The following is a 24712-nucleotide window of genomic DNA, read 5'->3' as shown; positions in this document are numbered from 1 at the left end:
ATACTATGCTGTCGATCACTTAGTTTTCTGTTTTAATAGGCACAAACACTTACCCTCAGTTCCAGTCAGCGAAGTGCCTGACTCAGTACTTGTACTTGATCCACTCGTGGATAATACGCTGCTTCCTGCCGCACCTACATCACAACAATGGTAATGAAGGATTTACTCATGTGACTGCCATAATTGTTGCAGTTGCACAGTGTGGTGCAAATATCATTGTCGCAATTTCTGAAAACATAGCTTGTTGCATATATTACCGCGATATGTCAAGTCGACTAACATAGATTATATCTTATTCTTAGTTGATCAAACGACTGCTAGGCAACGTGATTTAAGAATTGGCCTACTTAAAATATACACATGTGTGTATTGCATCGTTGAAACTGAGTTTTATAAAATGTTACGTAACGTTTGACTATCGGAAACCGTTCATTCATTCATGTCTAACATCCCAGACTTCACCAATGGCTAGAAACATCGCCTCTGAAGGAATACATGCTGTGCGTGCGGAAATATGCTAGAGTTTTCTCCGGGACAGTAGACAGCTAAAATAATTCACTTGTACTTCCCGCGATGTAAAGCATCATTAGACACAAACTTGTTCCTATACTACGACGATCACAGGTGGATAAAATAGTTCTGCAGATGCTCCGCTAAGAAAGTAGCAAATTCATGCCCCTCAGAATAAAGTTAGCAACGTAGTGCTCTATGTTTAGATATTACTTTGTCAGTGGCAAAATGGTTATGACGATAATCGCGAAGCAATTACCTTCTTGTCCTGCCACCTCTTTCTTGCCTCCCGAACCTCCACCTGTTATTGATGTCGTAAGGCCCCCTGCACCACCTGAAATATTATGGGTATCAATGAGAACACCGGGTAATTTGCGCACGCGGAAATAGCACTCGTCTAAAGGTACACCGTGATCGCCAACGCAGAGCCTAAATAAGACTTCAGATTAAGACATCGCTTTGCTAGCATAAATGTTTAATGTATAATGTTTTATGTTTATTAATTTTCTGTTAAATTAGAAAACTTGTTTATATTTGCTTAATATGTAAATGGTTCTCAGATGATTTCAAGATTGTCTGCACATTTGATTATGAGAAAAAATGCGAAGCAACTATCTTGTGCGTAAAAATTTTTAGGTACTCAACCTATGTTGAAAAATGCCCGTTTTTCACGAAAATAGTGTGCTGCGTAAACAACGACAATATTTTAGAAGCAATGTTCTTAATTTATGTTAAAACTACAGTAACCACACCAATTTTTGAGTGAAACGTTTCAGCGCCCAGTTCTTTACACCTTGACTGCAGTTTGTTGTGTACCGTCTGCGTCACCAGCGGCTCTATTGTAATGATGTCAGTCGAAGCTCTGGAGGCATTCTTATCTCATATAACGCTTCTTCATTTACCAATGTTATACAAGGGCAAAACCCTCTTAAAAATAATTTTAAACAGACCCAGAGCAACACTCCACAGTAAAAAAAAAAAAACAGAACGGTTCTGAGCCTATTAGACACTATCAAGTAACGTCGCCTCCCCGAATACGTCAAATTACTGAGAAAAAATTTTATTGTGTTCCCTGCCACGAAAACCCATAAATCTGAATTTTTATTCAAAAGGATTGTCACAAAAAAGGGCATATGACAGCACGCTGTATCAGGCTACCCACAAAGTAAATTAGCAATGCTAAGTGTTGATGACCCTTACATTGTATAAAATGCTTTGACCTCGGTATAACGTCTCGCGTAAAAAAAAAAACACCGAGCACCTTTCACGCAACGAGCTTTGTCACAGACTTTTATTATTCACTTCCGCACTATGACATTATGACATGTCTTTGTAAGAGGATCACCGAACATATCGACGAATACAACTTTTTTATGTCTAGAAATGTATCCTCAAAATCATTTTTAAAACTGCTGTCGTCCTGCAGGCAACTACATTCGCCGGTTTCAAGGGAGAGGGCAGAGACGAAGAAGAAGAGAGATGAAATCAGGTGGAAGAGTGGGGGGGGGGGGGAGTACTCATGAGGCGACGGTGGTGATGGCGGGGAGCACGCCTAAAAAGCCGTTCCTAAAAACGATTCCAGTGATACTGAGCGTGCATACCATAGCGCAGGGCATCAACTATGTTACCATGCTATATGATAATGTGTTCTCCACTCCCCGAAAGCTGTCTAATCAATGCTCAAAACTAAGGAAACATCTAAGCTCTCGCGCAAGGTATACAGGATCCGTGGCGAAGCATATGGACAAGCTTGTTGACTGTGATGTGGAAAATGTCTATCAAATGCCCCTTTCCTGCGGCGAAACCTACATAAGACCATAGGCATGTGCAAGCTTCTGCTTCAGTGAGCGGGAGAGCGAAGGTATGTGGCAGCACCCACCCTCCTAATTTGTCAATGTATGGGGCCGATTGGACCCCCTTCCACCATGAGTCCCAGTGCTCCCCTCCAGATTATATTACTGTATGGGGCTGACTTTGCGCTCCACCCTCAATGTTTGGCGATTGGGACAACGCTAGGCAGCGTTGCAAGTGAAACGGGGTTTATTGGCGTAAGTAGTACTTGTACAGCAGGTCTATTGATACGGAAAGCGTGCGGTAGCAACCGACACAGAAATCGCAGCGCTCGGGGGAACAGCTGGCGCTCGGCTCTTCTCGCTAAAAGCGTGACCCATTGCGCCACAAACCTTTTTCCTCTCTACAAAACCCCGGCGACGAAGACAAGCCACCCTCGCAAGTCAAGGTGACGAGAGTAGGAGTGGATCGTGATAGGCCTTGTCAAAACTCACGTGGACAGTCTCACGACCAAGGCGTCATCTGTCTGTAGATGGCTTGACCGGCTCGAACACGTATGTGACATGAGATCGACGTTCGACGACGCGATAAGGACCGTGAAACTTGGGGGCAAATTTAGAGGACAGACGTGGGGAGTGGAAGGGCAGTCGGAGCCAAAGGAGCAAGCCCATGGCAAATGTCTCGACTTGCTGGTCGTGGTCATGGCGGTCTTTTTCGAGTGCTTGCTTGTCCAAGATGAATGGTCGGACCAACTGACGACACTCTTCAGCGTGGTGCACAATTTAAGAAAGAGCGTTGAACTCTGAGACGTCGGGACGATAAGGAAAAATGGTGTCAAGGAGCATGGCTCACGCCCGTATAGAAAAAAGTAAGGCGAGAAGCCTGTGGTTGACTGTGTCGGGGTATTGTACGCATAAGTCACAAATGGGAGAATGACATTTCAGTTCGATTGGTCGGAATTGACATACATGGCGAGCATGTCTCCCAGCGTTCGGTTGAAGCGCTTAGCCTGCGGGTGGTACAAGTTGCAGAGGTGCGGTGAACCGTGCGGCATGCCCGATGGAGTTGTACAACTTCGGATAAAAAGAAACGCCCTCAATCAATCAGTAGTTCACGTGGTGCCCCGTGACGCAGTACGAAGCGTGGCAAGGCGAAATTGGCTACGGTACGTACACCAGCCGTAGGTAGTGGAGCTGTTTCAGCACACCTCGTCAGATGGTCGACGGCGATAATGATCCATCGATTTCCAGCGGCGGTGTATGGAAGGGGACCATATAGATCGATTCCAACGTGGTAGAAAGGGCACGCCATCACAGTAGAGGCTGTATTAATCCCGGTGAATGGGCCGCTGTCTTTCATCGTTGGCATAATGAACAGGACTGAATGTATTTTGTGTACATACTACGCCCTGGCAGTAGTACCGCTGGTAGATCTGGTGATGTGTTCTTAAAACACCAGCATGAGCATGTTGCGGGTCGGCATGAAAATACGCACAGACATCAGATCGCATGTGGCGTGGTATAACCAAGAGCCATTTACAGCCATACGCATGGTAGTTTCTGCGGTATAGTTGCGCGTCCCGTATCTCGAAATGTGTGGCTTGGCTTGGCGGGGAACAGCGCGTGGGTACGCAGACGTTGAGGAGTCGGAAACAATGGTAAGGAGAGATGTTATCCTGAGTCTTTCTGCTGTTCAGACGACATGCTTGTGACGGAAATGGGAGCCATGGAAAGTTGGCGTCCGAATGCAGCTCTGCGCTGGATCTGACTGGTGATCGTGAGAGGGCATCCGCATCAGAGTGTTTTCGTCCTGAACGGTAGATGACACGAATGTAGAATTCTTGTAGGCGAAGAGTGCAACGTCCCAGGCGACCTGAAGGATCTTTTAGTGAAGCCAACCAACAAAGTACGTGGCGGTCTGTCACAACGTTGAAACTCTGTCCGTACAAGTAAGGATGAAACTTGCTTAACGCCCGAACGATTGCGAGGCATTATTTCTCAGTTACGGAGTAGTTCATTGTCGCTTTCGTGAGTGCGCTACTTGCATATGCGACGACGTACTCTGAAATACGGGGTTTTCGTTGCGCGAGTAGTGCTCCCAGACCAACGCCGCTGGCCCACTGGCGTCTGTGTGCATATCAGTGATAGCACTAGGGTCGTAATGGCGTAGAATGGGCGGTAGCGTAAGCAGGCAGCGCAGTGTAAGGAAGGCTTCGTCACATGCCGGGGTTCAGTTAAAAATATTAGCTGGACCATTCAGTAGTTGTGTAAAAAGGACTATAATTGATGCAAAGTTGTGGATGAAGCAGCGAAAATACGAGCACAAGCCGTATTTTAGGTTTAACGTCCCCAAAACCACCATATGATTATGAGCGACGCCGTATTGAAGGACTTCAGAAATGTCCACCACCTGCGGTTTTTCTGGGGTTCTTTAACGTGCACCCAAATCTGAGCACACGGCCCTACAACATTTCCACCTCCATTGGAAATGCAGCGACCGCAGCCGGGATTTGATCCCACGACACGGGTCAGCAGCCCAGTACCTTAGCCACTATATAGATCATCACAGTAAGGCTCACAGCAAGGATGTTACTGACTAGAATATGAAGCGAGTCAAGCTGATGCATTGTCAAGGAGCCCCACAGATCTTTTAGTGCTATATATTTATTCAAAAACCTAATTAAAATGATGCATATTGAACTGTTCCATGCATAGAACTCCATTTTTGGCGGGTAACAATGTTTTAATGAAAAGTTGGCGAAATTTATTGCAGAAATTGATGTTGCGCAGAAAGGGAAAAGTTGACATATTTAGCTCAGAAGATATGAGGTGGTAACTTAAAATGACCTCCATGGAGTCAGGATCTACTGGTCACTTTCTGTGCAAGTAAAACGCTTGATTTCCACAGTCCTTAGCGTTAGCTACTAAGAGGCAAAAATGAGGAAAATTTGGTTGCCTGGGGTGACCACCATGCTGGAAAGAGTTAACTAATGTTACCGAGATTTGTCAACGTTTACTGCTACCGATAGTTTTCTGTTGCACTTTGATGATAATTTAGACTCTGAGTTCACGAAAGATGGTAGCATGTCGCCGCACTTTTGCCTAGGCCGTCGCGCGTGCTAATAACTTACGTTGTGATAATTCAGAAAGACGTTTGTTGCTTTCTTCTCAATATCAGTGAAATGAAATAAACTGTGCTAAATAGAATATACAATATCTCTTTCAAAGGTACAGTGAGTGGCACTCCTATTATCCGAATGACATATTTATCAAGCCTGTTCATAACGGACGGATTCCTAAAGATTGTAAATGAGCTAATTCATACTACTTCACAAATAAGACACCGAATATAGCGTAGAAAACTACAGGTACGAGTTTTCGATAAATTCGTCCTTTAAAATACTCGAGCAAATGCTTACTAAGCACTCAACAGAATTTCTCTAAGGGCACCAACTAATTGAAAAACAACAACACTGAATCAGAAGAGGTTTATCGACCGTGATCATTCCCACTGAAGCAACACATTTCATGAAACGAATTGCAGATGATGACGCACCAGCTGACAATATTTTTCTTGATTTTTTAAAAGCCTTCGGCAAATTACCGCATCCGAAATGGGTACATAAACTAAACATCATTTAGCCAAGTGATCTCATAAATTGTATGAAAGCGTATTTGATAAAGAGCAACATAGCGCCTTTAATGAGTTGAAATAAATGCGCTATTACTACGAAATAAAAGGTAGGTTAAGGTGTTCCGTGGTGCTGGCATAGGGCCACTACTGTTCTTACTTAATATGAGCGATATGAGCAGTGGTGTCTTTCCTGACCTTTTTATGGGTGATTTTGCAAATGACAGAGTAGTATACCTAAAGGTGAAATTTCGCTACCACCAAGAAGAGTTTATAAACACCTAAAGAAATTATATGTAATAGAAGGCATTATAAGCACTGTAGAAGCGCGGTGACGTGGCGCCTGAAGTAAAACTTCGAGCTAACAAATACCCAGTGCTTTTGTTGATGGTATACGCATTCGGGATATATAAACCACACACGCAAAATATCAGAGCTCAATTGGAGTGAGTTCAAAGCCGCGCCCAAAAGTTTATTTCCAATTCTTATCTAAAAACGCACTCAATAAAAAGTCTCAGATCAAAATGAATGACATCAGCGTTAACTTACTATTTTAATTGTTGCATGGCATTCACAAAATGAAGATAGCAACTATTCTCGGCCTAGACACGTCACATTCGCAGATGAAGCACGTTAGGCACATAAAATATTTATGGTGTAACACATATTTTATTAAAAAATTTTATTTTACCCGCTGTTTACAAGTGGAACAAGTTTAAGAGTGACGTTCTAAAGTATAGGAACGTTAGAACTTTGAGTATGTATAGTTGAACACAATTTTTTTTGTGTTACATAATATCAGTTTCACTGTTGAGCTGGGCAGTGCAAATGCACTCAGTGACTCACCTGCGTTCTGCTGATTTGTACTGTAGTGTGGGCATGTTAGAATGGTGTATGCACTCATTTTTATTTGGTTCTCTTTATTCGTGAGTATTTTTTTCTTTTTATACTATTGTTGAATAATTGGAACTTGTGTCCGATAGAGTAACTCCTCTTTTGTTACGTGTACTAACTAAAAGTGTCGGTAATATAAAAATAATTTCCGTGTGCCTCGTAGCAAAAAAGAAGTAACGATTCTATACGATGTTCCATAAAAGGGAAGCCCGGAAGTTTAATAGACGCGTTTCTGTATTCCTGAGATATATTGCGCTTGAAGTCGAAAGAGTTCACCACTCGTTGCTGCTGCTCCAGTGGCATCTGTCATTCCCCCTGCTGCAGAACTACCTCCCGGTGTTAAAACTACTCTCTTTGGCGCTAAAATATATCGAAAAGAAAAGGTTAAGTTGAGAGAAGGACACCCAGCGGTGTCATTCTAGAGGAATTGTATGCGAATGTTACAAACGGTAACCTAACGTCCTAGTCGTGGTGATCGGTGGAGACATACATGGAGAGCTCACCGTTGAGAGTGCGATTGAGGCGCTACGTTTGACCATTTGTTTGTGGATGGTAAGCAGTCGAAAACTTGTGTTTAGTTGCGCAAGAGTGCAGGAGGTCATCAACCACTTTGGAAAGAAGTAGCTTCTTCGGTCAGTAAGGAGTTGTCGAGGGGCGCCGTGGTGTAAGATGGCGTCCACCAAAAGAAAATCGGCCACATCAGTTGCACAGCTGGTTGAAAGTGCCAGTGTGATCGCGCATCGGGTAGTATAATCAAATTCTACTGCAATCCACCGATTACTCGCAGCTCACGTAGGAAAAGGGCCAAGCAGGTCCACGTCAACACAGTAGAGTGGGTCTCGTGGGAAGTCCAGTGACTGAAGACGTCCGACAGGAGGTGCATTTGGTTTTTTCCGTCATTGACAAGGGTCGCAGGTTGCAACATAACGGCAGACATCGCGGTACATGCCAGGCAAGAAGAAGCACCTGTGAACTCTGTCGTAGGTCCGTGACACGTAGAGGTGACTGGCTATTGGTGCATCATGAAGCAGGGCGAGAACAGTCTCACGGAATTGAAGGGGAACGACAAGTAGGCTTTCTGGGCCATCAGGACGCGTATTTCAACGGTACAATGCACCAACATGTAACTGAAACATCCGAAAGGAAGGTTGGGCCTCATCGATGTTAGCATTCGGATAATACCGTCCAAGAAAGTATCGCGTCGCTGCTCGATTCCAATGTCATGAAATGCGCATAGAGAAAAAACGTCGACCGAAAGGGTGGTTGTAGAGGAGTCGCCGTCTCAAGGGTCGAGAGGATATCGGGACAAGCAGTCGGCATCTTGATGCAAGCGGCCGGTTTTGTACAGGACTGAGCAGTCAAATTCTTGAAGGCATAGGGCCCAACGGCCTAGACGTGCTGAAGGGTCTTTCAGGGACGAAAGCCAGCAGGAGGTGGGGTGATCAGTGTTGACTGTGAATAGCCGACCGTACAAATGGAGACGAAATTCCTGACTGACCAAACAAGTGCCAAACTTTCGCATTCAGTTATTTAATATTTTCTCTCAGCAGGTAAAAAAAAGGCGGCTGGCATAGGCAACAACACAGTCACGTCCTTGTTGTTTGGACGTGTCAGGAAATTTCGACCACCTGGAGTTTTTTTAATGATAACTTGACGAGTATCATTATGGAGCGTGCAGTGGAAGTTGGAGGTACTGTAGTTAGGCAGGGCACTGACAAGCTGTCCCACGAAACGAGGAATCTCATTAAAAAGCGTCTAAACATGAATGCCTCAAGTATAACAGAAAAAATAAAGTTAGTAGAGCCTTCGAAGTTGAATAATAGGCGTAAGGTATCCGATGTAAGATGGTATAACATGAAAAGAATCGAACAGGTTCTGAAGAACGGAGGAAGCGTCAAAGCAGTCAAGAGAAAACTTGGTATAGGCAAAAACCAGATGTATTCATTAAGGGACAAGGAAGGCCAAGTAAATACCAACATAGATAGGATAGTAAAATTAGCGGAGGAGTTTTACAGAGATCTGTACAGTATCCAGCCCAACCAGAATCCCAATGTAGTAATTAGCAGTAAGCCGGATGACACCAGACCAGTAATAATAGAAGAGGTCAAAAAAGCCTTGGTGAGCCCGCAAAGAGGTAAAGCTGCTGGTGAGAATCAGGTAACATCAGAGCTGCTGAAATATAGAGGACAGATTGTGTTAGAAAAACTAGCGACCTTGTTTACGAGGTGTCTTCTGACGGGAACAGTACCAGAATCTTGGAAAAATGCTAAAATCATCCTAATAGGCAGCAAAGGAGATGACAAGGATTTGAAGAATTACAGGACGATCAGCTTGCTCTTTCTGATATACAAGCTATTTACAAAGGCAATTGCTAACAGAATTGAGACATTACAATTCAATGAACCAAAGTAACAAGCAGAATTTCGAACAGCCTATTCAACAAATGACTACGTTCATACTATCAACCTGCTAATAGAGAAATGCTCAGAATATAGCCAACCACTGTACACAGCCTTCATAGATTACGAGAAGGCGTTTGATTTGGTACAAAGATCAGCAGTCATGCAGACACTGCGGAATCAAGGCGTCGACGAAGCATATATAAAAATCCTGAAAGAAATCTACAGAGTATCAACTGCTACCATAGTGCTTCCTAAAGAAAAAAACAGAATACCACTCAAGAAGGGTGTAAGGCACGGGGATACAATCTCCCCATTGCTATTTACCGCGTGCTTACAGGAGGTTTTCAGATACCTAGAATGGGAACAGTTAGGCATAAGAGGTAATGGAGAGTACCTTAGTAACCTGTGCTTCGCTGATGACATTGCATTGCAGAGTAACTCAGGGGGCGAATTGACTCATGATTATGGAGTTAGTCAAGGAGAGCAGAAAAGTAGGTCTTAAATTTAATCTGCAGAAAACGAAAGTAATGTAAACAAGCTCGGAAAAGAGCAGCCCTTCGAGATAGGTAATAGTGCACTTCAAGTTGTGAAAGACTATGCCTACTTAGGACAGGTAATAACCGCGGAGCCGAACCACGAGATTCATGTAACTAGAAGAATAAGAATGGGGTGAAGCACATTTGGCAAGCACTCTCAAATCATGAAAGGTAGATTACCACTATCCCTGAAGAGGAAGATGTATAACAGCTGCATCTTGCCGGTAGTTAGCTACGGAGCAAAAACCTGGAGACTTACAAAAAGTGTTCAGATTAAATTACGGACGACGCAGTGAGCAATGGAAAGGAAAATGGTAGGAGTAACCTTAAGGGACGATAAGAGAGCAGAGTGGATTAGAGAACAAACGGGGGTTAAGTATATCATAGTTGAAATCAAGAAGAGGAATTGGACATGGGCTGTGCATGTAGCGCGTAGAAAGGATAACCGCTGGTAATTGAGGGTAACTAGCTGGATTTCCAGAGAAGGCAAGCGGGTTAGGGGGAAACAGAAGGTTAGGTGGGGAGATGAGATTAAGAAGTTTGCGGGTATAAATTCGCAGCAGCAAGCAGAGGACCGAGTTGACTGGCGGAATGTGGGAGAAATATTTGTCCTGCTGTGGACGTAGTCATGATGATGATGATGATGATGACAATGATGATGACAATGATGATGTTGATGATGGAGTTCTTTACCGTGCACCCAAATTTGAGCACACGGGTCTACGACAGTTTCACCTCCATCGAAAACGCAGCCGACATAGCTGGGATTCAATTTCATGACCTGTGGTTCAACAGCCGAGTACCTTAACTACTAAACCACTGCGGTGCGGAGTTGTGTATTCCGTAATTGATGACGTGCCACATGACTCTTTCTGGAGTAAGAGCCCTACACTCGTCTCCATAGCTGCGAGTTGTGCTCGTGAACACCAGCACCACTAAAAATTCCTATGGAAGTGTTCTTTAAAAAGTGTTCTAAGAATTCTTCTAGAAATAGTCAACACTTCTAAAAACCGATGTGTTGTACTAATAAGTGCGTGAGGGAATGCAGAATTCTCATAATGGTCGAAGGAAACAAAAAAAATTACTGGAAGCTTGAGTTTCGCCTTCAAGATCAAAGTGCGCTATAGTGTAATGGTTTCAATCGTGCCTCGAATATAGAGACGTTCATGCGCGTAACATAAGCCATTTTATTTTTTTCCATGAATGTACGCTGCAAGTGCCCACTACGCCATAAGTCATAACTGTTTAGTTTGCGAGTTACCGAAGTAATCAGCATACGTGCGTAGAGTACCGCGCGCATCAGCGCAGCGGCAGATTTTCTATAGAGGGCGTGCAGCTTTAAACCACACACTGGTTTCTCAAATCACGTGTTTTGACACCTGGTGCAGTTCTAAAATTCTGCCACACAACTTTCTGTACGTTATCTAACGCCCACAATAACTTCTTAGTTTATCTCACCATCAGAATAACTTCTTATAGAACTCTTTTCTTTTTTTGTTTTTCGGGAGGTAATTTCAAGCGAGGTAATTTCAAGCACTTTGGGGCATAACATCCACTCGCCACTCACACCTCCGTTCAAACTTTACTTCAGTTCAAGATTGCTTGTTAATTGATTAATATGTGGGGTTTAACGTCCCAAAACCCCCATATGATTATGAGAGACGTCATAGTGAAGGGCTCCAGAAATTTTGACCACCTGGGGTTCTTTAACGTGCACCCAACACTGAGCACACGGGCCTACAACATTTCCGCCTCCATTGAAAATGCAGCTTCCGCAGCCGAGATTCGATCCTGCATCCTGCGGGTCAGCAGCAGAGTACCTTAGCCACTAGACCACCGCGGCGGGGCGAAGATTGCTTGTTATTTATTTATTTGAATTTAATCTCTCTCGAGTTTTCTCTAATGGCAACGCCGATTTTTTCACTCACAACCAACGACGACGACAGCAGTATATCTGCGAAAAGAGCTCTCTAACGCTGTTGTGGTACACATAAAAAAGGAGAATAGTGCAAATCGCTGGAAAGAAAAATAAAGAGAAGAAGAAAGAAAGAGGGTAAAAAAGAAAATTACTCCATCTACCACTAAAGGGAACCATGTGTGGATTCGAAGCAGCGGGGAACGGCATCCACATAAACTCGTTTTCGTCGTCTTAAGCAGGTGCACCATCATTCGGAACCTATACCTGACTAACGCTGCTGGTGACCATCGTTTGATGCCTTTTACCACTTTAAATGCTGCCGGCGATCGTGACTGTAGTACTGCTAAAAAGGTGGTACCTAAATGCAATGCCAGAGGCATTCCAGAGTTTTAGCAGGCTAGGGAAACAAGTTACTGAAACACGACGCGGTTTCTTTCCGTATGCACGTACAATGGTCTCGCATGCGCACTCGTCAGCCAGTTACATGTGGTCGTCTTTTCGTAACGTGTTTCCGTAGCTTGCTAAAACTTTTTATTGAATGTGAGGCTGTGCTAACGAAAGCAGTATCACGGAAACGTGGTCTTGCAGAAACGTAACACGCCGCAAGACCGACGCTCAATGGCTACGAACGAAGCAGGCGCGCTCTTGCTCATGGAAACGTGAAACGCATAGAAGAAGGAGAACGCATAGAAGAGGGGATGCGCATACGCAGTGGAAGGGTGGACTCTGCACTGCTGAGGAAGCGTATCGTTGTCTTCGACGCGGACTAGGGAGATAGTGAGGCGAGCTTACGACAGGAAAGAGAGGGACAGGGGACGCGCATGCGTAGTAAGGGTGATCACGCAGCACACCGGATTGACCTCCGCCGTAAGCTGCTTCGCATCTAAAAAGGAAAGTAATTGGTCAGGTTCATGCATCGCCATTCCAAATAGGTATTATTGCCTAGCGAGTCGTATGTAAAGCGTCATTAGAGCTATTAGTTTGCGCATACCTGTGCTTGAAACGTTGCGTATATGCTTTCTATATTTCTATTCAGCAGCGATATTTATTTTTTGCTCACTCTTGTTGATTTATGTAACTTGACGTTGCATCTTAATTTGATTACTTCACTTTGTACTTGTTACTACCATTTCCGCTTTGAGCTTGATCCAGCGGCTAGCAATATAGTATAAACAGTAAATAATTAAACAAGAAAGAAATATATGGGTAAATCAATATATTCAGTCCGAGTGAAAGCGCACTAGCCCAGCCCACGGAAGTAGATATGAAAGACGTCGGTCGTCTCCTTCCTGCGAAAGGTGCAAGGAAAGAAGCCGATGGGGTGCCTTGTCTTCACGGCAGCAAATTTGTAGTTTTAGCAGCGAGGCATGTCTCCCGCTTTGACATCTGCATTTACAGGAATCAGGCGAATACCCTTATACCTTACACGTGTTCTGTTCGAATCACAAGCTCTGCATGAGAGTCATGGCCAGCATTAAGTCAGTTTCACTCCAAGCAGCGGCCACGTTTCCGTAAACGAGTGTCATAAAGAATTGCAGCGGGTCACACGCTAAAGGAGTCTGCTGACACCCTCACTTAGTAAAACATTCGAATATGTTGCCACCACGTTCATTGCATTGTCCTTGGAGCGAAAATGTTGCTTTTCTTTGCATAACATAAATATTTGTTCTCATTGCCCCCATCTCTTGCACATGCACTTTGCCCAACAAATCGATATAGCGAACGTTCTTTACACTTCAAACTATTGCACTTATCAGAAAAGTGCAAACCATCTAAAGTATAGACATATTAACAGGTCTAAAGGGCTGTGTGTGATACTGAATTGGTGTTAAATATATTTTGTTTAGTAATTATAGATGGTACCACTTTATATTTCCTACTTTTCAGTTATATATAGGACGGTATGATGGTATTTTTTGCTATTTCAATGCAGCTAACTAGCTGCCCTATTGAAAATCCTGCGTTGGTGGATGCTGGAATCGTTGGTGGATATGGTGGAAAGAATAGTGGATATGGTGGAAATATTAGTGGATATGGTGGAAACTGTAGTTGGCATAATGGCTGATGATGGTGAGAGTGAAAAAAGAATGATGACAGATGGTAGTGGTGGTAGCGAGCCAATGGTGGTGACGATGAAAAATGCCGGCTGATGATGGCTAGAGGGGACAAAATGGTGGCAGATAGTGGTGGTGGTGGCGAGCCAATGATGGTGACGGTGTAAAATGCCGGCTGATGGTGGTGAGGCAAAACGTGTTTCTTAGAAGGCTTGGTGAGCAAGGTGGATGACGGTGGCATGATAGCAGCTTGGTGGGGTATGGTGGCATAATGGAAAAGCATATGACAGTGGGTGAAATCACTTATTTGTAGTGTTTCATTCTTGAATGTGCAGAGATATATGTTTATGGTCAAAAGAAACCAACGGTACTAAATACGCTTACTAGCACGTTTATTTTTTATTTCTGCGGTGTCAACGACGCTTTATTTTTTGTGGAGCGTAGAATATGCGGTCGTTAATATTGTTACCACATATGTAATTTAGGTATGTGCACCTGTTTAGTGGGGAACAGGGTGGTGGCAGAAGAAGAGGACGTTTGGTTGATGGCAAGAGCTCGCTGGTGCGCGTTCACTGTTGTATACTGTCCAGTTGACCGTTACGTCGGCTCTGAATAAACCCCTCTCGTAGACGTAACAGAGGGGTGGAGGTGCTGGGTACGCCACATCGACGTACCGCGGAGCCACAGCTGTTCGGAGTTCGCCGGAGCCGTCGTCTTGCCGGTCTGCCACCGACAGCAAACGTCATGGCCGAAAGCAAAAGTCGGGAATCAACTCCCTCGACTTCGCGCAGGTCTACGCTGGCTACACCTAGGCATCACTACATGGAACCCCGCCCGTTCGCGGGAATAGCAGGAGAAGATGTGGACGCGTGGCTACCGCACTACAAAAGGGTGAGCCGGTACAACCACTGGAACTGTATCGATAAGCTGGATAACGTAGCACTGTTTCTCACGGACACTGCCCTGATGTGGTATGAAAACCACGAAGAGTCCTTAAAAACGTGGGCTCTTTTTTCTCAAGAACTTAAGAAGTGTTTTGGTGACTCCGACTCAAAGAAAAAAGCACGGAGTGGACTCTGGCTGGAAAAGCTTAGACTCCTGGAGAAACGTGAACTGCTTATATAGAGGACGTTCTTAAGCTTTGCAAGATTATAAACCCGCAGATGTCTGAAGAAGACAGGGTCGGACACCTCTTGAAAGGCATAGCGGAACACGTTTACAATTTTCTGATAGGCAGGGATGAACTCACCTCTGTCTCCGACGTCCAACAGCACTGCTGCACGTTTGAAAAACTGAACACTCGTAGGATTGCCCCGAAATTCGGTAGGCTGGCAAATGTGACAATGGTTGCCGGCGTCGACGTGAGCCCGCCCACCGACCTTGCCGCTACTATTCGGGCAATAGTGCGTGAAGAGCTGCAGCGACAAGGTGGTGGGGTTGACGAAACCATTACTCATCTACCTACCAATCCACCCTACTACACGGCGGCGCCATTAGCTCCTTTGCCACCATCGATATGTCTGGCAGACGTCAGCGAAACTGGAACTCCGTGGCCACGTCGTGACTCATTCGCGGCTGACCAGCGCTATAGCCAACGCCTTTGTTATGGCCCCACCACACAGAGGTGGGCAGCCCCCGCTCAGCAAGGTCGTCACCGACCCTTCAAAGCTGAGCGATCTCAGCATTGGTTCGGCGGGCGTCCTCTACCAGTCTGCTACAACTGTGGCTTCGAAGGCCACGTTGCCAGGTATTGCAACTACAGGCAGCCGCCAAGGTACGACTGATCACCGAGGTGTAACCGCTCCGGCGTTACCGGAGCACCGACATTTCCAGGAAGCGCGTCTTACGAAATTTCAGGACCACTACGAAACCAATCTCCGGCCTCTGACCACACTGTGACACTACCACCTGCCCCTCGCGCCAACCGATCACCGTGTCCTCGGTGCCGCCACTCCACGCCTCCTACAGAAAACTATCCGGCGCGGCCGTTGGAGGTGAGGTCACCGGACACTCTTCTATTTCAACAGATATACCTCCGTTAGCTTCCATGTTTAGAAATAAGGTTCGAGTGCTTATCGATGGTGTATCAACAATGGCGGTGGTGGACACAGGTGCAACCGTGTCAGTGATGAGTTTAGTTTTACCCGCTTCTTTGGACGAAAAGTTATGTTTCGTTGGGACCGTCCTGATACGTTTTGTGGAGTGAGCGGAGAGGTGTTACAACCTGTTGGTGCCTGCACTGTGACTGTTAGTCTGGCGTGCCAGAACTTTGTTGCAGAGTTTGCTTTTCTCCCTCACACTACGCAAGACGTTATTCTGGGACTCGATTTTTTGAAGCTATGTGGTTCCACTGTCGATTGTCACACAGGACAAGTTACAGTAGATTCCGATATCCCAGTTGCGTTTATAGAAAACTCGCCCTGTCAGGAAAGTGGTCTTTGCGTGTCCGTAGACACAAGTGTGCCGCCATTGTCTGCGAAATGTGTCCCTCTTGTCTGTTCACCTGCAAGTGAGAAAACATTTGACGCAACTGTGGAGCCCATGCATCTAGGTTGCATAAAGAAGACAGTTTTAATACCCTACTGCACGCTATCGGTTGCGCAATGGCATACTGGTTTATGGGTAATCGATTAACTGCTCTGACGAACCAAGAGTGCTTCCGGAGGGTCTGAAGCTTGCAGAGATTCGTGAACACTTATAGTGTCCCCGCTTGCCATTCTTGAAGAAAGCAGCGATTGTCCGGATAAGACCCATTGCGATAATCTGCACGCCAGGGACACCACTATTATGGCTATGATTGCCAAGTCACTCAGCACCAAGGAACGTAATGAACTGGCGACTATTCTGCGCAAACATGCCGGTATTTTCAATTTCGCTCAGCATGATCCACCGTCATTTCCTGCTTCTCGTATAAAGCACCGAATCGACACGACATCCCACAGACCTCTGCGACAGAAACCATATCCAGTATTGCCTTCGGAACATGCAGTGATCAATGAACTGGTTTGCGAGATGCTCAAGAAAAATGTAATTCAAGAATCGTGTAGTCCGTGGGCCGCTCCAGTAATTCTAGTGAAGAAGAAGGATGGGACATGGCGATTTCGTGTAGACTACCGCCGTCTCAATGCCATCACTAAAAAAGACGTATACCCACTCCCGCGGACTGATGATGCTATCGACTGTCGATCATCGGCCTCTTACTTTTCGTCTGTGGATTTGAGGTCAGGCTACTGGCAGAATCCAATGCACAAGAAAGACAAGGAAAAAACGACATTTGTTACAACAGATGGACTATTTGAATTTATTGTGATGCCGTTTGGACTCTGCGACACACCTGCAACTTTTGAGTGCTTTATGAACAACATTCTGCGTGGATTGAAGTGGGAAGTTTGTATGTATTACTTGGATGGCGTTGTAATTTTTGGGCGCACCTTTTGTGAGCACAACACGCGCCTCGGCCTCGTGCTGGACTGCCTAAGCAAAGCTCGCTTGGTGCTCAACTCAAATAAATGTCGTTTCGGGGAGCGCCAAACACTCGTCCTTGGACACTTGGTAGACAAAGAAGGCATACGACCAGATCCTGCCAAGACGGCCGCAGTGGAAGCATTTCAGCAACCTCACTTGGTGAGGTAAGAACTGCGCAGCTTTTTGGAGCTTTGTTCATACTTTCGCCGATTCATTCCTGGCTTTGCTAATATCGCATACCCGCCCACGTGTCTGCTTCAGAAAGGTGCGCAGTTTGACTGGACCCCTGAATGTGAGTCTGCTTTTTCGGAGTTGAAGTTTCTTTTGAAGTGTCATCTGATTGTTCGGCACTTCAATCCTCTGGCTGCCACTGAGCTTCACACAGATGCCAGCGGTATTGGTGTAGCTGCTGTCCTGGTTCAACGCTTGAATAACCAAGAACACGTCGTAGCGTATGCAAGTCGCTCACTCAGCAAGTCCGAGCGTAACTACACAGTCACAGAGCAAGAATGCCGTGCAGTAGTCTTCGCAGTGCAGCGCTTCCGGTCCTACCTGTACAGACACCCCGTTACCATCGTGACAGACCATCATTCCCTCTGCTGGTTGGTCAATCTGCGTGACCCATCTGGTCGGCTGGCGCGCTGGGCACTTCGTCTACAAGAATATGACTTCACGGTTTCCTATAAAAGCGGCTGACATCACACTGACGCAGATTGTTTTTCGCGACTACCGCTTTTAACGACGGAATGTGACGTGCAAAACTTCGACACCTAAATCGCATCACTGGACCAACCATTTCCCGATACCAAGACCTTTAAGGATGAGCAACAAAGGGACAGCACCATACAGCAACTTCTTGCTACCAAACCAAAATCATCGTCTACACGCTTCTGCATTCGAGACGGGCTAGTTTACAAAAAGAACTACACCAGCACCGGCTCACGATATATTCTGGTGGTTCCGAAGAGTCTTCGCGTTTATGTCTTACAGGCTATGCACGAAGACCCAACATCCGGTCATCTAGGCACAGAAAAAACTCTTTGCCGTCTCCAAGAAAGGTTCTACTGGCCCAAAATGCGCCAGACGACGAAACAATACGTGTCTAGCTGTAACGAGTGTCAACGTCATAAGCGCCCAACAAGTGCTCCTCCGGGGCAATTACATCCGGTCCCGCCCCCTAGAACTCCATTCGAGCAAGTCGGTATTGACCTCCATGGGCCCTTTCCCCGGTCTTCTGATGGAAATCGCTGGATAGTCGTCTGCACCGACCATTTAACACGGTACTGCGAGACAGCTGCCATACCATCGGCAACTGCAGCCGATGTGTCTCTCTTCATGCTACGTTTTGTAATTCTTCGACATGGACCTCCCGAAATTGTAATCAGTGACCATGGCCGACAATTCACAGCAGACGTAGTGGAAGAGATGCTTCGTGTCTGTGCCTCAAGGTTCCGGCACTTTACACCATATATTCCCCAAACCAACGGTCTAACTAAACCAACGAACATAACTCTCTCGAACATGCTGTCTATGTATGTCGCATCAGATCACAAGGACTGGGACAGTATTCTGCCTTTTATCACATATGCATTCAACACAGCACATCATGAAACTACCGGCTACAGTCATTTCTTTTTTCTATATGCTCGACCACCTCGTCATACCCTGAATACCATCTTCCCGTGTTTGGACCACCATGATCCTTGCATATCTGAGATCATTTGTCGGGCAGAAGAAGCTAGACACCTTGCTTATTTGCGCACTCATGCTTCGCATGGCTAACCTCCCTGTCCTTCCTGCCTTGCTTATTTGCGCACTCATGCTTCGCATGGCTAACCTCCCTGTCCTTCCTTTGTAACGAAGCCTCCGAACTCTGAAATGGGTCGAACTCTTGAGTACCTTCTAGTGGGGCTACCCAACAAGGACGCCGCTCACGCTGAGAGCCTGTGCTTGGCTGTGACTGTCGCCATTATATATTCTCGCTCGTTGCCGGCTAATAAACGCCTTAACAATTTGGTGGAGAGTGCTGCGATCCCTGTCTATGCCTTTGGAGCTACGATCACGTACTCTGCCATCTACTATGTACCACGACGCTTCTCAGGAAACGCCTCCTCCAATGCCACCCCCTTGTCCCGGTGTCCCCAGAATCCGCGATCCACCCATCTTCACTGGCGCTGATGGCACTGACGTGGAGGACTGGCTCGCCATTTACGAGCGCGTGAGCGTCCCCAACAAATGGGACGAAGACGGCAAGCTGACCAACTTGGTGTTTTACCTTGCCAGTGTCGCCAGTTTGTGGTACAACAACCACGCGTCCGATTTTGCCACCTGGTCCGATTTCAAGACCGCAATCGTCAACGTCTTCGGCCGCCCTGCTGTTCGCAAGCTGCAAGCCGAGCAGCGCTTGCGTGAACGTGCTCAGGAAGCTAGTGAGTCATTCACCAGCTATATTGAAGATGTCCTCGACCTATGTAACAAATCCAATCACACCATGTCCGAGTCTGACAAGATCCGAAACATCATGAAAGGCATTGACGATGATGCCTTCACGATACTGCTCGCCAAAAACCCCGGCACGGTGGCTGAGGTCATCACACTGTGCCAGAGCTACGAGGAGCTCCGCCGGCAGCGTTCGATGACCCGACGCTCCCCACCACGAGCTGCAACGCTTGCTGGCTTGGAGGCCAGTTGTGACCAAGTGGCGTTGATGGCAGACCTGAAGTCCTTCATCCGCAAGGAAATCGAACGTCAGTTCTCGCTCCTGCCCTTTGCCCACCAACCTGCTGTTCAACAATCGGCTACTACCCTTCTCCCTCCCATCCGCCGAGCGATTGAACAGGAAATAGCGGAGGTAATGCCTGCTTACCACCCCCAACAGCCTCCGGCTCCTGCGTCCCTGAGTTACGCGCAAGTGGTCGCCAGGCCGCCCCAAGTCGTTCAAGCACCCGCCCTTCTGACCTACGCTGAAGCTGCTGCACGACCTCCGTCCTTTGCAGCGGGTATGCCCGCTACGTATGTTGACGTAACCCCTCAGCCTCAGCTTCAGTCCACCATGCAGCCACCGTTCCGTCCATCGGCCCTTACGACATGGGTGAGACCTACCCCGGTGAACAGATGGCGCACACCCGACAACCGGCCCATCTGCTTTGCCTGTGGTTACGCCGGTCACGTAGCCCGTTATTGCCATCGCGTACAGCCGGCTCCGATTTCTTCACCTGTTGCTGGCCAACTCAGCTGTCCTTATCACGAAGAACCGCCATCTATGTCACCTCGGTCTCGCCCAGGTCCATCTCGAAGATCGCCGTCTCCACGACGTCGTTCCCTGTCCCCCATGCGGCCAAGTGCGGCTGCTCATGAGCGGGAAAACTAGTCGTCGCAGTCCCCGAGGCAAGGACTGCGATGCTATCGCAATGTGAAAGCCCTCAGAGCAGCCCCTCGAATGTCATTGACGTGCTTGTGGATGTTGTTTGTGCATCGGCTCTTATTGACACTGGAGCTGCCGTATCAGTTATGGACGAAAAACTCTGCCGCTTACTTCGAAAAGTGACGACGCCACTTTCTGGGTTATCCCTCCGTACTGCAAGTTTGCACCGGATTCATCCTACAGCAGGGTGCACAGCTCGCGTTGTCATCCAGGACGTTATGTATGTCACCCAGTTCATCATCATTCAGGCATGCTCTCATGACGTCATCCTGGGATGGGACTTTCTCTCCCACCATGACGCCGTCATCCATTGTGCCGCCGCCGAAATTGAGCTCTCACCCTTCTCGCATTTGACGCCAGAAGACAGTCCCCCGACACTGAGCAAGATTCTAACGAAAGACGATACAACAGTGCCTCCAAACTCGACGACGGCTGTGTCTGTCTACTGCGCTGGTCTCTCCGACACCATTGGACTTGTTTCGCCATCTGACCGCGCTTGCAGCAGGAAAGGGTTGCTAGTACCTTTCGCGACCGTGCAGGTCAACCAGGGCTACACTGGCAGTTTTGTAACCAACCCGTCCCCGTACGCTGTTACCTTGCTTCGAGGGGAATGTCTCAGCAGAGTGGAACCAGTCGACGACGCACAAGTCCTGGACGTACCCGATGACACGTGCGGTCCCAGGTCGTGTACCATCAATGCGGTTTCCACTTCTGATTCGTCATCTGCTGATGTATTTGGCCCCTCCATCGCTGACAACCTTACGGCCGTACAGCGTTCCCAGCTTCTGGACCTGTTGCAAGAATATCGTTCTTCTTTCGACGTCGGGCGAAGTTTTCTCGGTCGCACGTCCGTTGTTACGCATCGCATCGACACTGGTGCCCATCCACCTTTACGGCAACGTCCCTATCGCGTGTCACCTGCTGAACGTCGAGTAAATTATGATCAGGTTGACGATATGCTCCAACGCGACGTTATTCGGCCCTCGGACAGTCCACGGGCGTTTCCTGTTGTTCTTGTTGCGAAGAAAGACGGTTCTGTGCGGTTCTGTGTGGACTACAGACGGCTCAATAAGATCACTCGCAAGGATGTTTATCCACTGCCACGCATCGATGACGCGATTGACAGCCTTCATGGAGCCAATTTTTTTTCTTCTCTCAATCTGCGCTCGGGGTACTGGCAAGTACCCATGACTGACGACGCTCGACCAAAGACCGCCTTCGTCACGCCAGACGGCTTGTACGAGTTCAACGTCATGCCGTTTGGTCTATGTAATGCACCTGCGACCTTTGAGCGCATGATGGACACCGTTCTGCGCAACTTGAAATGGTACACGTGCTTCTGTTACCTCGACGATGTCATTGTCTTAGCTCCGGATTTCTCCACGCATCTCCAACGTCTGAAAGAAGTTTTCGCACGTGTGAGCAATGCCGGCTTGCAACTAAATCTGAAGAAGTGCCGCTTTGCAACACGGCAACTCCCCATCCTAGGGTACGTAGTGTCCAAGGATGGCATTCTTCCTGACCCAGCCAAGCTTCAGGCCGTGGCCGAATTCCCCAAACCTGCGTCCGTCAAAGAACTGCGTAGTTTCGTGGGCCTGTGCTCATACTTCCGACGCTTCATACGAAATTTTGCCACGATCATATCACCGCTGACGAAGCTCCTTGGAAGCAACGGGCCCTTCAATTCGCGGTCATCTGAGTGCGACGACGCGTTCGCGAAGCTCCGCGATTTGTTGACGTCGCCTCCCATTCTACGCCACTAGAACCCTACAGCCCCAACGGAGGTGCACACGGACGCCAGCGGTGTAGGCCTCGGCGCTGTCCTGGCGCAGCGAAAACCCGGATTCCCTGAATATGTCGTAGCATATGCAAGCCGTACGCTTACGAGAGCCGAGAAAAACTACACCGTCACGGAGAAAGAGTGCCTGGCGATCGTCTGGGCTCTTACAAAGTTTCGACCTTATTTGTATGGTCGCCCATTCGATGTCGTCACCGAACATCATGCACTAGGCTGGCTTTCATGATTGAAGGATCCCTCAGGCCGTCTCGCCCGTTGGGCTCTTCGCTTACAAGACTACGACATCCGCGTGCTGTACCGCAACGGACGCCAGCATGCTGACGCCGACGCCCTCTCGCGCTCCCCTCTGCCTGAAGGTGATGTGCTCTGCTCAGTATCCTCGGCTGCTGTTTCTGCCATTGATGTTGACATCATCGCTACCGAACAGCGAAAGGATAATTGGATCGGCCCGCTCATCGACATGCTCTATGATCCATCCGCAACGCCATCCACGCGTGCCTTGCGTCGTCAAGCTCGCCATTTAGCCATCCGTGACGGCCTTCTACACCGACGCAATTACGACGCCGACGGCCGGCAGTGGTTACTCGTGATACCCCGCAGTCTGCGGTCAGAGATATGTGAATCCTTCCATTCTGATCCACAACGCGCACTCTGGGGTATTGAAAACCTACCATCGCATTCGACAACGCTACTTCTGGCGCGGGATGTACCGCTATGTGCAGCAGTTCGTTCGCTCTTGCCTCACTTGCCAACGCCGTAAACCGTCAGCCCACATGTCGCACGCCGGTCTGCAACCGTTACCTTGCCCTGACCGTCCCTTTGGGCGCGTAGTTATCGATTTGTATAGACCACTTCCTCTGACGTCGGCTGGTAGCCGCTGGGCCATCGTTGCCGTTGACCATTTAACGCGATACGCCGAAACCGCCGCTCTCCCTGCGGCTACTGCGCGCGATGTTGCGTCCTTCCTGCTGCATCGATTTATACTGCGCCACGGACCACCCCAAGAGCTTCTCAGCGATCGAGGCCGTGTCTTCTTGTCGGAAGTCGTCGAAGCCATTCTGACGGAGTGCCATTCTGTCCACCGCAAAACTACTGCTTACCACCCACAGACGAATGGCCTCACCGAACGCTTTAACCGCACCCTCGGCGACATGCTTTCTATGTACGTCGCTGCCAACCACACTAATTGGGATAATATACTGCTCTTCGTCACCTACGCCTACAACACCGCTCCTCAGAGCACGACTGGTTTTTCACCTTTTTACTTGCTGTACGGAAGGCACCCGTCGCACACCATGGACACGATACTCCCGTACACACCGGATCCATCTGAGTGTACACCTATTTCCGAGACAGCCAGGCTTGCTGAAGAGTGTCGCGAGCTTGCCAAGACTTTTACGACGCAAGAGCAAGAGCGGCAGAAGAGTATTCGTGATGGCTCCACCACTTCTGAGCCCACGTTTCTTCCTGGTGCGCTTGTATGGCTCTCGATCCCGACCTCTGCAGCTGGCCTCTCTTCCAAACTACGTCCCAAATACGAAGGCCCCTACCGTGTCATCGAGCGCACCTCACCCGTCAACTATCTGATCGCACCCGTTGAACCATCTTCGGACATGCGCCGCCGTGGGCGAGACATCGTCAACGTGGAGCGCCTGAAGGCTTATTATGACCCACTCATAATAACAAGCTGTTAGGTCGCCAGGCGGCTCCTTCTTCGACCCCGGGGTAATTGTAGCGAAGCCTCCGAACTCTGAAATGGGTGGAAGTCTTGAGTACCTTCTAGTGGGGCTACCCAACAAGGACGCCGCTCGCGCTGAGAGCCCATGCTTGGCTGTGACTGTCGCCATTATATATTCTCGCTCGTTGCCGGCTAATAAACTCCTTAACACCTTATTTATTCCTTCCCCTCCTCCTCCTCCTTGCTTCGCAAGACCGCTCGAAGGCACGTTTGGCCACTGACGCCGACACGTGACGTACAATTGCCGTGACCTAGTGTTGCTGTGGACACCAACTAGAAAACGCGGTTTGAGCGAGAAAGTGCTAGCGCACTATGCGGGGCCTTATCTTGTTCTAGACCACATCAGTGATTTTGTTTACCGCATAGCGCATCTTCATTCGTACGACCAATGGTCTGCAAAAACTGAACTTGCTCATGTTGCACGTTTGAAGCGCTTTATTCATCGAGAGACTGTTTGACTCGCCCAGTGGGCTTCGTCTGCGCGGACGGAAATGTTACCACATATGTAATTTAGGTATTGCACCTGTGTGCAGGGAACAAGGTGGTGGCAGA

General features: G+C 47.7%; 2 protein-coding genes across 6 annotated transcripts in view; one reads left to right on the top strand and one right to left on the bottom strand.

The window, feature by feature from the left end:
• The window catches only part of LOC119182319 (uncharacterized), a 192874-nt gene that overhangs the window by 108169 nt on the left and 59993 nt on the right, over window positions 1-24712 (top strand). The window lies entirely within an intron of this gene.
• The window catches only part of LOC142765644 (uncharacterized), a 107457-nt gene that overhangs the window by 75106 nt on the left and 7639 nt on the right, over window positions 1-24712 (bottom strand). For all 4 annotated transcript variants that reach the window (XM_075866976.1, XM_075866978.1, XM_075866980.1 and 1 more), the window contains exons 2-3: window positions 770-844; window positions 54-134 (exon numbers count right to left, since the gene is read on the bottom strand). In XM_075866976.1, coding sequence (XP_075723091.1) covers window positions 54-134; window positions 770-844 — 156 coding nt within the window. The remainder of the gene's footprint in view (window positions 1-53; window positions 135-769; window positions 845-24712) is intronic.

Source organism: Rhipicephalus microplus, chromosome 6 (genome assembly GCF_043290135.1).
Source record: "Rhipicephalus microplus isolate Deutch F79 chromosome 6, USDA_Rmic, whole genome shotgun sequence".
Taxonomy (NCBI): domain Eukaryota; kingdom Metazoa; phylum Arthropoda; class Arachnida; order Ixodida; family Ixodidae; genus Rhipicephalus; species Rhipicephalus microplus.
This window is presented reverse-complemented; position numbering and strand designations above follow the sequence as displayed.